This window comes from Salvelinus sp. IW2-2015, linkage group LG13 (genome assembly GCF_002910315.2).
Source record: "Salvelinus sp. IW2-2015 linkage group LG13, ASM291031v2, whole genome shotgun sequence".
Lineage (NCBI taxonomy): Eukaryota > Metazoa > Chordata > Actinopteri > Salmoniformes > Salmonidae > Salvelinus > Salvelinus sp. IW2-2015.
In genome coordinates this window covers 23254353-23268213 of record NC_036853.1, presented here as the reverse complement: position 1 = coordinate 23268213, position 13861 = coordinate 23254353, and the positions used below count along the sequence as shown (strand labels likewise).

The 13861-nt window shown below is 42.1% G+C and overlaps 1 protein-coding gene across 1 annotated transcript in view; it reads left to right on the top strand.

Annotated features, from left to right (window-relative positions):
- The window catches only part of LOC111971870 (capping protein, Arp2/3 and myosin-I linker protein 3), a 58663-nt gene that overhangs the window by 19136 nt on the left and 25666 nt on the right, over positions 1-13861 (top strand). The window contains 11 exon segments of the mRNA XM_070445993.1: positions 2929-3033; positions 3261-3315; positions 3898-4070; positions 4164-4232; positions 5101-5194; positions 5411-5509; positions 8613-8732; positions 10862-10975; positions 11107-11282; positions 11497-11584; positions 11860-11979. Coding sequence (XP_070302094.1) covers positions 2929-3033; positions 3261-3315; positions 3898-4070; positions 4164-4232; positions 5101-5194; positions 5411-5509; positions 8613-8732; positions 10862-10975; positions 11107-11282; positions 11497-11584; positions 11860-11979 — 1213 coding nt within the window.

The window sequence follows — 13861 nt, the reverse complement described above, 5'->3', positions numbered from 1 at the left end:
GTAGCTCTCTGTTACATTATGGGCCAGCGTGGCTGCCCTGTTCTGAGCCCAATTATAATTTTCCGACATCTCTCTTGTGGCACCTGACCACACGACTGAACAGTAGTCAGGTGCGACAAAACTAGAGCCTGAATGACCTGCCTTGTTGATAGTGGCAGAGTAACGCTTTTGATTTGTTTAACACTTTTTTGGTTACTACATGATTCCATATGTGTTATTTCATAATTGTGATGTCTTCACTATTATTCTACAATGTAGAAAATAGTAAAAATTAAGAAAAACCTTTGAATGAGTAGGTGTTCTAAAACTTTTGACCGGTAGTGTACATAGACACACTGGCACACCTGGATTATGTTGGAGAGGCTTCCATTAAAGAACACCCTCTGTGTTCTGTTAGACAAGTAACTCTTTATCCACAATATAGCACGGGATGTAAAGCCACAATATATATGTTTTTCCAGTAGCAGACTATGATCGATAATGTCAAAAGCCTCACTGAAATCTAACAAAACAGCTTTTTATCATCAATTTCTCTCAGCCAATCATCAGTCATTTGTGTAAGTGCTGTGCTTGTTGAATGTCCTTCCTATAAGCATGCTGAAAGTCTGTTGTCAATTTGTTTACTGTAAAATAGCATTGTATCTGGTCAAACACCATTTTRCCCCAAAGTTTACTAAGGGTTGGTAACAGGCTGATTGGTCGGCTATTTGAGCCAGTAAAGGGGGCTTTACTATTCATGGGTAGCGGAATTACTTTTGCTTCCCTCCAGGCCAGAGGGCACACACTTTCTAGTTAGCTTAGATTGAAGATACGGCAAATAGGAGTGGAAATATCGTCCGCAATATCGTGGCTTGTCATTGTTGTGGGTATTTTTATTTTTTTTCACCTATTCCATACTGACTTTACAGAATTCAAAATTACAATGCTTGTCTTTCCAAATATGATCAGTTATACTTGGATGTGCAGTGTCAGTGTTTGTTGCTGGCATGTCATGCCTAAGTTTGCTAATCTTGCAACTGAAAAAATCATTAAAGTAATTGGCAATATCACTGGGTTTTGTGATGAATGAGCCATCTGATTCAATGAATGATGGAGCTGAATTTGCCTTTTTGCCATTAATTTCATTTAAGGTGCTCCAAAGCTTTTTCCCATCATTCTTTCTATCATTTATCTTTGTTTCATTGTATAGTTTCTTATTATTTTTTATTTAGTTTAGTAACATGATTTCTCAATAGATTTCGCAGCCAGACTTATTTGCCATTCCTTTTGCCTCATCCCTCTCAACCATACAATTTTTCAATTCTTCATCAATCCATGGGGATTTAACAGTTTTTACAGTCATTTTCTTAATGGGTGCATGCTTATTAGTAAAGCAATTTCACAAATGTGTCAAATGCAGCGTCTGATTGGTCCTCATTACACACCACAGACCAACAATTATTCTTTACAACATACGAACAACATAGGAATCACTACAAAACTTATTGTATGACCTCTTATACACTATATTAGGCCCAGCCTTTGGATCTTTGGTTCTCCTAGATATGGCTACTATATTGTGATCACTACATCTGATGGATTTAGATACTGCTTTAAAGCAAATTTCTGCAGCATTAGTAAAGATGTGATCAATACATGTTGATGATTTCATTCCTGTGCTGTTTAACTACCCTGGTAGGTTGACTGGTAACCTGAACCAGGTTGCAGGCACTGGTTACAGTTTGAAGCTTTTTTTTGAGTGGGCAGTTTGATGAAAGCCAGTCAATATTTAAATCACCAAGAAAATATACCTCTCTGTTGATATCACATACATAATCAATCATTTCACTCATGTTATCCAGATACTGACTTTTACCACTTTGTGGTCTATAGCAGCTTCCCACCAGAATGGGCTTTAGGTGAGGCAGATGAACCTGTAGCCATATTACTTCAACAGTATTTAACATGAGTTCCTCTCAAAGCTTTACAGGAATGTGGTTCTGAATATAAACAGCAGCACCTCCACCATTAGCATTTCTGCATTTTCTGTAGATGTTATAACCATGTATTGCTACCACTGTATCAAAAGGTATTATCTGAGTGAGTTTTAGAGATAGTCAGAATATGAATGTCATCTGTTACTAGCAAGTTATTGATTTCATGAACCTTGTTTCTTAAGCTACATACAGTGCCTTCGGAAAGTATTCAGAACCCTTGACTTTACAGCCTTATTCTAAAATTCATGAAATTCTTCTTTTTTTTCTCATCAATCTACACACAATACCCATAATGACAAAGCAAACATTGAATTTGTTGACATTTTTGCTAATTTATTACAATTAAAAAATGTAAATATTTCATTTACATAAGTTTGGCAGCATCGAGTCTTCTTGGGTGTGACGCTACAAGTTTGTCACACCTTTATATGTTGAGTTTCTCCCATTCTTCTCACAGATCCTCTCATGCGCATGTTATGTATGTTAGTGCAGGGTGAGCTGCACACAGTCTATTTCCTACTTGGGGACACCGCCTGAGTGCTAACAGTATATCTCTGGTTCATAGGCACTTGATTACTGCATACAATAGCTGTAGAATCAGCAGGGCAGTTAGAGGGACATAAATTAGGTTACTTACATTGTGTCTACCAACGCCCCTTGGATAATGTACATTTGCTGAAGCATTGTGACAACTTAGCGACATAATGGTAGGTATTAACCGAGCTGGGCTTGGGTCATTGATACGTCCTTGTCTCGACGTAGCTTTATAATGCTGTGAAAGGATCCAGGAACCCAAATTATTCGGATGGATCCCATCCTCCTTATAAAATTGGTTTTGTTTCCAAAAGGTATCGAAATTGTCAACAAAGACACCAGTTGAGCTGCAATAATCAGGTAGCCAATTGTGAAGAGAAAGTATATATTTGATGTAGTTGGGTTTGTGGTTTGTGTTTACAGGGCTGGATGCAGACCTTCTCTCAGTCCTACCAGCTCTCTCCAGACACACCTCCCTAAAGCACCTGTATCTGGGCAAGAACTTCAACATCAAGAGCAGCAGGTAAAGCACTACAAAGGCACAGTGTGTGTGTGTGTGGTTGTGTGTGGGTGTCTGTTTGTGGGTGCATGCGTGTGCACGTGCATGTGTGTGCGTGTGTCAGTTTGCTTCACAGCTTGATTTTCCTCAGGCAGACTGGGATGATTACGATAGCGGCAGGAAATGACTAGTGCCAGAGCTCCTGTTGAGTGTAGTCTGAACTGCCTATCTCCCCATGGCTCTATCTACAGGGTGCTGGAGGAAATCCTACACAAGCTGGTCCAACTCATACAGGAGGAGGAATGTGTGAGTGAGAATGCATCACAATTCACACAACATTCACACATTACACAATAAAATATTCCATTTTATATTCACTGATTGTACTGCAGAGTATATACACAAACGCACAAACACTATAGACATTAATTTACTCAGTGAAAACTGGTCAAATACTGACATTCACCACACACACATACTGTATTTGACATGGTACTCTCTCAAACACTTTATCTTCTACAAAATTGTGTTTTCCTTAATGTATATCATTCCACGGCCCTGTTACTGTGGCATGTAACATATTGTGCCTTCTGAATGATTCACTTTGTGTACAAAGCTATGACACATCGCTCTGTTTATTACAAATGCTGAGTTCCTACGTTTCTCCTCAGCACTGCTCCCAACTGTTCACAGCAGCATTTTACCATCTCTCTCCACTGTCATCTCCTTCTCTGTCCTCTGTCCTGTCCGACCCTCTTCTTCTGCCTTACCTTTCACCTGGTCTCCACCCTTACCTCTCACCCAACCATCTCACCCCCACTGCCTTGCCCTCTCCCGTCTCCCTCACGCCACACCCTTTCTCTCTCCCTCTTCCCTGTCCCTCCTCAGGCCCTCCAGTCCCTCTCCCTGGCTGACTCGCGGCTGCGTTCTCGCGGTACAGTGCTAGTAAATGCTCTGGGTAGTAACACCTGCCTACGTAAGGTGGACCTGAGTGGGAACAGCCTGGAGGACATTGGAGCCAAGATGCTGAGCAAAGCCCTACAGATCAACACCACACTCAGGTAAGAGGCAGAGAGCGGGGAGGAGAGAGATAGAGGGTATTGTCAGGTATGGTGATGGTTGTTTTTAACACTTCCTCTCCCCTGTCCTGAAAGGAGTGTGACGTGGGATCGTAACAACACCTCAGCTACAGGATTCCTGGATGTGGCTCGAGCCCTTGAACAGTGAGACTATTTGTTCGTCAAACACACACATGCATGCTCGCACACATACACACACTCAGTCTTCTAAATCCGTTATAGCTTGCTATAGCTTATTTTACAGACCCCTTTGATGAATTTGTACACTCAAAATACAGGAAGCAGGCCTCCCGAGTGGCGCAGTGGTCTAAGGCACTGCATCGCAGTGCTAGCTGTGCCACCAGGGACTCTGGGTTCAAGCCCAGGCTCTGTCGCAGCCGGCCGCGACCGGGAGGTCCATGGGGCGATGCACAATTGGCCCAGCGTCGTCCGGGTTAGGGAGGGTTTGGCCGGCAGGGACATCCTTGTCTCATCGTGCACTAGCGACTCCTGTGGCGGGCCGGGGGCAGTGCACGCTGACCAGGTGTACGGTGTTTCCTCCAACACATTGGTGCGGCTGGCTTCCGGGTTGGATGCGCGCTGTGTTAAGAAGCAGTGCGGCTTGGTTGGGTTGTGTTTCGGAGGATGCATGTCTCTCCCGAGCCCGTACGAGAGTTGTAGCGATGAGACAAGACAGTAACTACTAATAATTGGATACCATGAAATTGGGGAGAAAAAGTTTTTTTTTTAATATAAAATAAAAAAAATACAGGAAGCAAGAGTTGATTTAAATAGCTTCCAATAGACATGGGGATGCCAAAAGCTATGTCTAATTTAGATGTCCTGTTGTTCAGAGAGAATTTTCAGAATTAGCTGGCTAACATATCAACTCAGATACATGTGAACCAAACCTAGCTTACTGTACACATTGAAACTTGCTATGTCTCCTTCCTCTCTATCTCCTTCCTTTCTCTGTCTCCTTCCTAACTCAAACCCCTTGTCTTTCTCTCACCTCCGATGTGTTCTCTCCCAGTAACTTCACCTTGCAGTACATGCCCCTCCCCCTCAGTGACATCAGCCAGGCGTACCGTAGCGCCCCCGAGAGGACAGAGCAGGCACTGACCAAGGTGGGCTCCTTATGCTCCCATCTAAATCCTCCCTCCAACCCTCTGTTAACCATCCTCTCCTTTCTTCTGCCTCTCCATTTCCTCTTCCTTTCTCTACTGGCACCATCATTCTCTCTCTCTCCCTGCCCTTTCCATTTCAATTGACTCTGCTTCATTGACATTGTCACACAGTAGTATTGCCTGTGTGAGTGAATGGTTTTTATCTGTGGCCATCAGATCCAGCGTGCTCTGCTGAGGAACAACCAGACTCAGCGCTTCTCTCAGAGACAGGCTCTACGGCTGCACCAGGGCCTGGTCACCAGCACTGCTGAACAGGTAGCTAATGTATAGTGTATTCTGAAAGTATTCAGATCCCTTGACTTTTCCACATTTTGTTACGTTACAGCCTTATTCTAAAATGGATCAAATTTWAAAAAATCCTAATCAATCTACACACAACACCCCATAATGACATCACAATACCCCATAATGACAAAGCAAAAACAGGTTCCTATTCATTTCTAAAAAACAGAAATACCATATTTACCTAAGTATTCAGACCCTTTGCTATGAGGCTCGAAATTGAACTCAGGTGCATCCTGTTTCCATTGATCATCCTTAAGGATATAACGTGATTGGAATCCACCTGTGGTAAATTAAATTGATTGGACATGATTTGGAAAGGCACACACCTGTCTAAATAAGGTCCCACAATTGGCAGTGCATGTCAGAGCAAAAACCAAGCCATGAGGTTGAAGGAATTGTCCGTAGAGCTCCGAGACAGGAATGTGTCGAGGCACAGATCTGGGGAAGGGTACCAAAAAATTCTGCAGCATTGAATTTAATTTATTTTGGGTAACAGACAAATACAACAAAATGTACAATGTGGATCCAGAGGATATCACTTGAAAGTATTAATTAAAACGCTTGTTTCCAAAGTGGTCCTCGATGGTAAAAACAATAACACATATAATGATTAAAAGGCAAGACAAAATTACAAACAACCTTAAATACGTTCATTTATATCTGCACTTCTCCCTAACCTTAAAAATCACCCATATTCATTTCACATTAAAACAATTTATTAATTGCACATCATACCGATCCTTCAAATAAATTGGTCCACTCTTGACTCCAAAGGCAACAAGCCCACCTCCCGGAATTCCTGTACCCCAATGTGGGTCCTAGGGGGGACATTCAGCATATACAGTACCTGTAACATTATTTTGCATGACCTGCATTCACTTTTTCAGCTTTTTTGATAGACCACTATACCAAGCAGAGCAGGCATAATGACACTGAATCAAGGTTGAGACAAGCAGTTTCTTAACTTTAATGTTAAAAAATCTAGTGTTACGATATAAAATGTTAAATTTTTTCGCCATTTTAGAAAGAATTTTGGCAGCAATCAGGTCTCCAGAAAGGGATTGATCTAGGGACACACCAAGATAAGATACAGTTATTTTAGATTCAATCTCCTTGCCTGCACAGTTTACCTTTATCTTGTCAGCCCTAAGCAATCTACGTTTTGTTCCAAGCAAAATCGATTAAGTTTTTCCCAAATGTAGTGACAATTTATTGTCAGACAACCAATCTCTAACAAAATGCAAATCCTTACTCAGGGTCTCCTCTATGTAAACTGTATCCTTCCCTGACACCAGTATGTCTGAATCATCAGCATAAAGCAAGAGTTTGCACTTTACTGTATCTGGCATATCATTAACGTATATAAGAAATAAGAGAGGCCCTAAAACTCCACCTGATATTTCTTTGGCCTCTGTCAGAACATCACCAACATTGCATACCTGTGTTCTGTTGGTCAGATAAGACCTAAACCAATTCACTGCCACATAATTTAGACCCATGCATTTCAGTTTCATCAGGAGAATATCATGGTCCACAGTGTCAAAAGCTTTCTGCAAGTCTAACATGACCCTACCTGTATAGTTCCCCTTCTCACTTTCCTGCTTAATGTGGTCAGAAAGGTGGATAAGGCAAGTATAAATGGAATGAGCTGTTCTAAAGCCAGATTGTAGTTCATAAAGAAGTTTGTGCTCAATTAAGGTATCCCTTAAGGCACATGACAGCCCACGTGGAGTTTGCCAATAGGCCCCTAAAGGACTCAGACAATGACAAACAAGATTCTCCGGTCTGATGAAACCAAGATTGAACTCTTTGGCCTGAATGCCAAGCGTTTGGAGGAAACCTTGCACCATCCGTACGTTGAAGCATGGTGGTGGCAGCATCATGCTGTGGGAATGTTTTTCAGCGGCAGGGACTGGGAGACTAGTCAGGATCGAGGGAAAGATGAACGGAGCAAAGTACAGAGAGATCCTTGATAAAAACCTGCTCCAGTGCTCAGGACCTCAGACTGGGGCGAAGGTTCACCTTCCAACAGGACAACGACCCTAAGCACACAGCCAAGACAACGCAAGAGTGGCTTCGGGACAAGTCTCTGAATGTCCTTGAGTGGCCCAGCCAGAGCCTGGACTTGAACCCGATCGAATATCTCTGGAGAGACATGAAAATAGCTGTGCAGCGACGCTCCCTGTCCAATCTGACAGAGCTTGAGAGGAACTGCTGCAGAGAAGAGTGGGAGAATCTCCCCAAATACAGGTGTGCCAAGCTTGTAGTGTCATACCCAAGAAGACTTGAGGTTGTAATCGTTACCAAAGGTGCTTCAACAAAGTACTGAGGGTCTGAATACTTATGTAAATGTGATATTTCAGTTTTTTCTTTTTAATACATTTGCAAACATTTCGAAAACACCTGTTTTTACTTTGTAATTATGGGATATTGTGTGTAGATTGATGAGGGAAAAACTATTTAATACATTTTAGAGTAAGGCTGTATGTAACATTGCAAAATGTGGAAAAAGTCAAGGGGTCTGTATACTTTCCGAATGCACTGTATATGTGTGTTAGTTTATGTGTGTAATTGAGAGACAATGAGTTGAGCCATCGTTAGAGCAATAATATTGCTCTAATGATGGCTTATTGCTCTACCGAGGGCTCAACTCATTGTCTCTCAATAATATTGCTCTAATGATGGCTTATTGCTCTACCGGAGGGCTCAACTCATTGCCTCTCAATAATATTGCTCTAATGATGGCTTATTGCTCTTAACGAGGGCTCAACTCATTGTCTCTCAATAATATTGCTCTAATGATGGCTTATTGCTCTAACGAGGGCTCAACTCATTGTCTCTCAATAATATTGCTCTATGATGGCTTATTGCTCTTACGAGGGCGTCAACTCATTGCCTCTCAATAATATTGCTCTAATGATGGCTTATTGCTCTAACGAGGGCTCAACTCATTGTCTCTCAATAATATTGCTCTGATGATGGCTCAACTCATTGTCTCTCAATCACACACAGTATGTATCCATTGTATGTCTTTACTGACACTCCTCCTGCTTCTCTGTTCTCTGTTTCCCAGGTGATGGAGCGTCTGTGTGTGCGTGTGCAGCAGCAGGTGTGTGTGCTGCGTGGAGTAGGGGAGATGGAGGAGATTCAAGCTGCTAAACAAGTGCTGAAGGAGGCCAGGAACTCTCGCGCGGTAAGCGTGTGTGCATACCTGAATCATTTCTCTAATCTCTCGATTGTAGTTGAGTGTTCAAGTGTATGTGGTCTTCCTTTACACTAGGGTACCAGTGAGGATTTCACACACTGGACAACTTGTTACAGCTGTTGATAGGTCATTGATAATAATCTGGCACATTTTGCCATGTCATTACATTACGATATAAGGTGGGATCATAGCTATATTCAATAAAGTTCACGAGTTGATTTAAAACCTCTGTTTATCCGTTAATCATGTTTAGTGTCTTGACGGATTTGTCCACAATRGTGTGACATGAAACATTACTTTTCTGTCCTTGCATTTATGGCAGTGTAAGTTGTCGTTATATATTAAGCATTAATCAGTTCAATTAGAAATTGAACTCTATAAGAGTACTGGCTCTAGCTTTTTCTTGTATAGAGATCTCAGAAATGCACTGTACCAACTACATAACATTTCGCTTCTTCTTATGTTACGGGGTGAAAACAGTTTTCATGGGCACACAAATCTAAAATAATAATCGCGATTGCAAAATCGAATGCTTGTAACCAACAGAGTCACCTTACCTTGATACTTAAAACCTAAATCGATACTGTCATTAAAATGGTTCTTCATTAATTATGCATAATACTTGTTGGATGTGTATTTGGTGTCCAGCTGATTACTTATGCCATGATATTTTCACACATCATCATCTGATCCAGGAAGGAATTTTCTAAATGACAGTCAAGTGATGAACAGCTGTTGTCATAGCACATGCAATGCAACAACAGCCCAAGTGCTGGGAAAAAAAGGTGTTCATGAGGAATGTCCAGAAAATGTTGGCGTCTCATTCCTTACGCAGGTGCGCCTGTGTAACAGTTTAACTTTAGTCCGTCCCCTCGCGAACCAGGGACCCTCTGCACACATCAACAACAGTCACCCACGAAGCATCGTTACCCATCGCTCCACAAAAGCCGCGGCACTTGCAGAGCAAGGGGAACCACTACTTCAAGGTCTCAAAGCGAGTGACGTCACCGATTGAAACGCTATTAGCGCGCAACACCGCTAACTAGCTAGCCATTTCACATGGGTTACACCTGGATCCACATTGAATCTAATAGCTCTAGCAAATTAATCATCTGTTGTTGTCTGCTTGATTTACAGTAGTGTCTTTTTAGATTTAACAGAGAAAGCATCAAGTTAATGTGTTCATGTTTTCATATGTTTTTCTGCCTCGGATTGGACACGGAGTCTACTGTGCGCAATTGGACTATTGCGCAACACCCAACGCTATTCCTATGAATTATTCTGGATATAATGACAACAAATTACATAACATAGTGGGCTTATCCACAATATGATCTGGTAATGGAATAACATGACAGATACATTTTGGTTTCCATTGTTACACCTGCAATTTAAAAAAAAAAATACAAGGGGCTTGAAGTAGCCTACTTGAACTTGTACTTCAATTACCGGAATAGGCCATCCCTTGAAAATCAGACATTTTCTAAATTTTGTTGCTTGAAAAGTCATTGTAATTATTGTAGCCAATTTATAAGTTCTCCTGCTCCCTTATAATTATCCGTGATTTCATTTTTTTATACATTTCTGTGAGAGATGTGACCACTTTCGTTTGTTTCCCGCTGCTTCAAATCTAATCGATTTAGTCAGGCAATGTCCACATTATTCTCACATATTTTAGAATGTACTATAATAATAATTTGAATATCAATGCATTGGCAAGGCCTAAAAAATGCATTATTCTTAAAGTGTTAAGGGCCTACTTTTTGACACTTTTTGCATGCTTTTGGGGGGGAGGGGTTGGGGATATATATTAAGCCTTATATGTATAATTATTTAAATTATATACTTGTATAACATTGAATTTGACTTGCCAATGTCTGTATGAACCCTGCTTAAAATATGTATAGGCCTTTGTCTATGTTGTTGTATTGGTGCAGTTAATGGGTACATTTGCATATATTAACTTTTATACATGTGGAACTGCATTGAAATCATTTTGACATTTTGATCCCAATGTCACACATCGACCCCATTATTTGTGTATTAATATGACTCTCTCTCTCTCATACACACACACTCTTTCTCTCTCTCTTTTTTTCTCCCTCTCTCTTTTTCAGCTGTACCCCTCCCTCTGTGAGCTAGCTCATGTGCTGTCAGTAGATGGGCCAGTCAGACAAAGACTGGACTCACTGGCAGGAGAACTGGCCAAGGCAGCTGACAAGGAACTACAGGTGCAATCCTCAATACATCACATATTTATATAAACTTTTGATTTACTTCTTCATATTTTTTTTTTCTACACAGGGATTGGTTGAATATTTCATTGATTTATTGATTGTTTAATTGGCTTGTTGATTGACAGGTGATAGTTGACTCCATGGTGTCTCTCTGTCGTGAGCTGTGCCCGCTGTCCTCCTCTGCAGCAGAGAGATTGAGTCCTCCGCTCTCGTCCGTCTCTGAGCGCGTGTCCATCCCTCGCTCAGCCATCCGTACGGCCCTGATGGAGCGAGCAGCTCAGGACATCCACCGCGCGCTGGAGTAAGAACGGGAGGGAAGGAGGGAGGGATGGAAGGAAGGAAGGAAAAGGAGGGGGAGCTGAAGGAGGAAGATAAGCGATGCAGTCTTATTTGTTCAATTTAATCAGTATGGATATCTGTGAACTCATTCCATCATACTGTCTTCCCCCTCCTCTCTGCCCTGCCTCCCTCTCCTGCTCCCTCTCCCTCTCTTTGTCTCTCTCCCCCTCTCCCAGAGAGGTGAAGCTCTCAGTGGTTTCCTATCTCACCAACTCCATTGTGGATCAGATCTTGCAGGAGCTCTACGCCACTCAAAAGACCCTGGTATAGACATGCTGCCGTCTGTCTGTGTGTCTGTTTGTCTATAGGCCGGATATCCATTCTGTCACCTTTTGCCTACCATAACCAGCAACAATTTACTTGAAGGGGCACAAATAAGGCATTCATAACACCAGTATACACTTTTTCAGTAACATTCATAACAACCTTTATAGCACCTTTATGAAACCAGTCATAACACCTTTATMAGCGTTGCAGTATCATTCATAACAACCTTCATAATACATTTATTCATGTGTAGTGTCTGCTCCCTGTCCCAGACGCGTCAGGTGTCCCAGGTGAAGCGTTGGGAGGGGACATGTGACGGAGGGACAGGCAGGAGGTCACACAGACACAGAGACTCTCTGGACATCACAGACGAGGAGCTGGGCACCAGCATAGTAAGCATTCAAATCAAAAATCAAATCAAATGTATTTATATAGCCCTTCGTACATCAGCTGATATCTCAAAGTGCTATACAGAAACCCAGCCTAAAACCCCAAACAGCAAGAAATGCAGGTGTAAAAGCACGGTGGCTAGGAAAAACTCCCTAGAAAGGCCAAAACCTAGGAAGAAACCTAGAGAGGAACCAGGCTATGAGCTGTGGCAGTCCTTCTGGCCTCTGGCTCCGGTGGAGATTTATAACAAACATGGCCAAGATGTTCAAATGTTCAAAAATGACCAGCATGGTCAATATAATAATATCACCATAGTTGCGAAGGTGCAGCACCTTCGAGTTAAATGTCAGTTGTCTTTTCATAGCCGATCATTAAGAGTATCTCTACCGCTCCTCGTCTCTAGAGAGTTGAAAACGCAGATCTGGACAGGTAGCACGTCCGGTGAACAGTTCAGGTCCATAGCCGCGCAAACAGTTTGAAACTGAGCCAGCAACGCCAGATGGACTGGGACACAGAGTCATCATGTCAGTAGTCCTGAGCATGGTCCTAGGCTCAGTTTCCTCCGAGAAGAGAAGAAAGATGAGAAGCAGAGGATTAGAGAGAGCATACATTAAATTCACACAGGACACACGATTAAGACAGGACAATTACTCCAGTAATAACAAACTGACCCTAGCCCCCGACACATAAACTAATGCCAGCATAAAACTGATGCTGAGACAGGAGGTCAGAACACTGTGCCCCATCCTCATATACCCCCGGACAGGCAAAAACAGAAAGGATATAACCCCAACCCGCTTTGCCAAGCACGCCCCCACACCACTAGAGGATAACTTCAACCATCAACTTACCATCCTGAGACAAGGCCGTAGTATAGCCCACAAAGATCTCCCCACGGCACAACCCAAGAGGCACCAACCCAGACAGAAGATCACGTCAGTGACTCAACCCACTCAAGTACAACACCCCTCCTAGGACCGCATGACAAGAGCACCAGTAAGCCAGTGACTCAGACCCTGTAATATTAGGGAGAGCCAGTGAAGAGGAACCCGCAGTAGAGAACAGCAAGGCCGGTCGTTTGCTCCAGACCTTCCGTTCACCTTCCACACTCCTGCGCCAGACTACATTCAATCATATGACTTACTGAAGAGATGAGTCTTCAATAAAGACTTAAAGGTTGAGACTGAGTCTGCGTCCTCCTCAATGGTAGGCAGACCATTCCATAAAATATTATCTATAGAGAAACCTTCCCTTCAGCTTGTTGCTTAAAATTCTAGGACAATTAGGAGCCTGCGTCTTGTGACTCTTAGCGTACTGTAGTATGTACGGCAGACCAACTCGGAAGATAGCAGAGCAAGCCCAGTAACGCTTTAGTTAAACAATAAACCTTGAAATCACCCTTCTTTAACAGGAAGCCAGTTAGGAGGCTAGCACTTGAGTAATATTGATCAAATTTTGTCTACCATGGATTCTAGCACCGTATTATAGCACTAACTGCAGTTTTCTAGCTTTATCCATTACCGAAAGTAGAGCTCCATAGCTCATATCACTTAGAACGCATACAAAAGCCATGTATTAATTTTTCGCATAATTTTTGACAGAAATCTGTATTTTTTACCAATGTAACGTTACATGGAAAAAAGCTGTCCTTGAAACAGTCTTGATGATGTTCTCAGAAGAGACATCAGGTCCAGATAAACGCCGCTGGTATCCTTCACAGTTTTATATTTGAGACGACTTACAACCACATCAAATTAATGTCAGATTTAACAGAAATCTCTTTGTTTCTTGAACCTAGAACAAGCATCTCTGTTGTGTCCGAGTTTAAAAGTTCAGAAACTTTTTCATCCTAATCCACTTCCTTTAGTTCTGAAACACACTCTT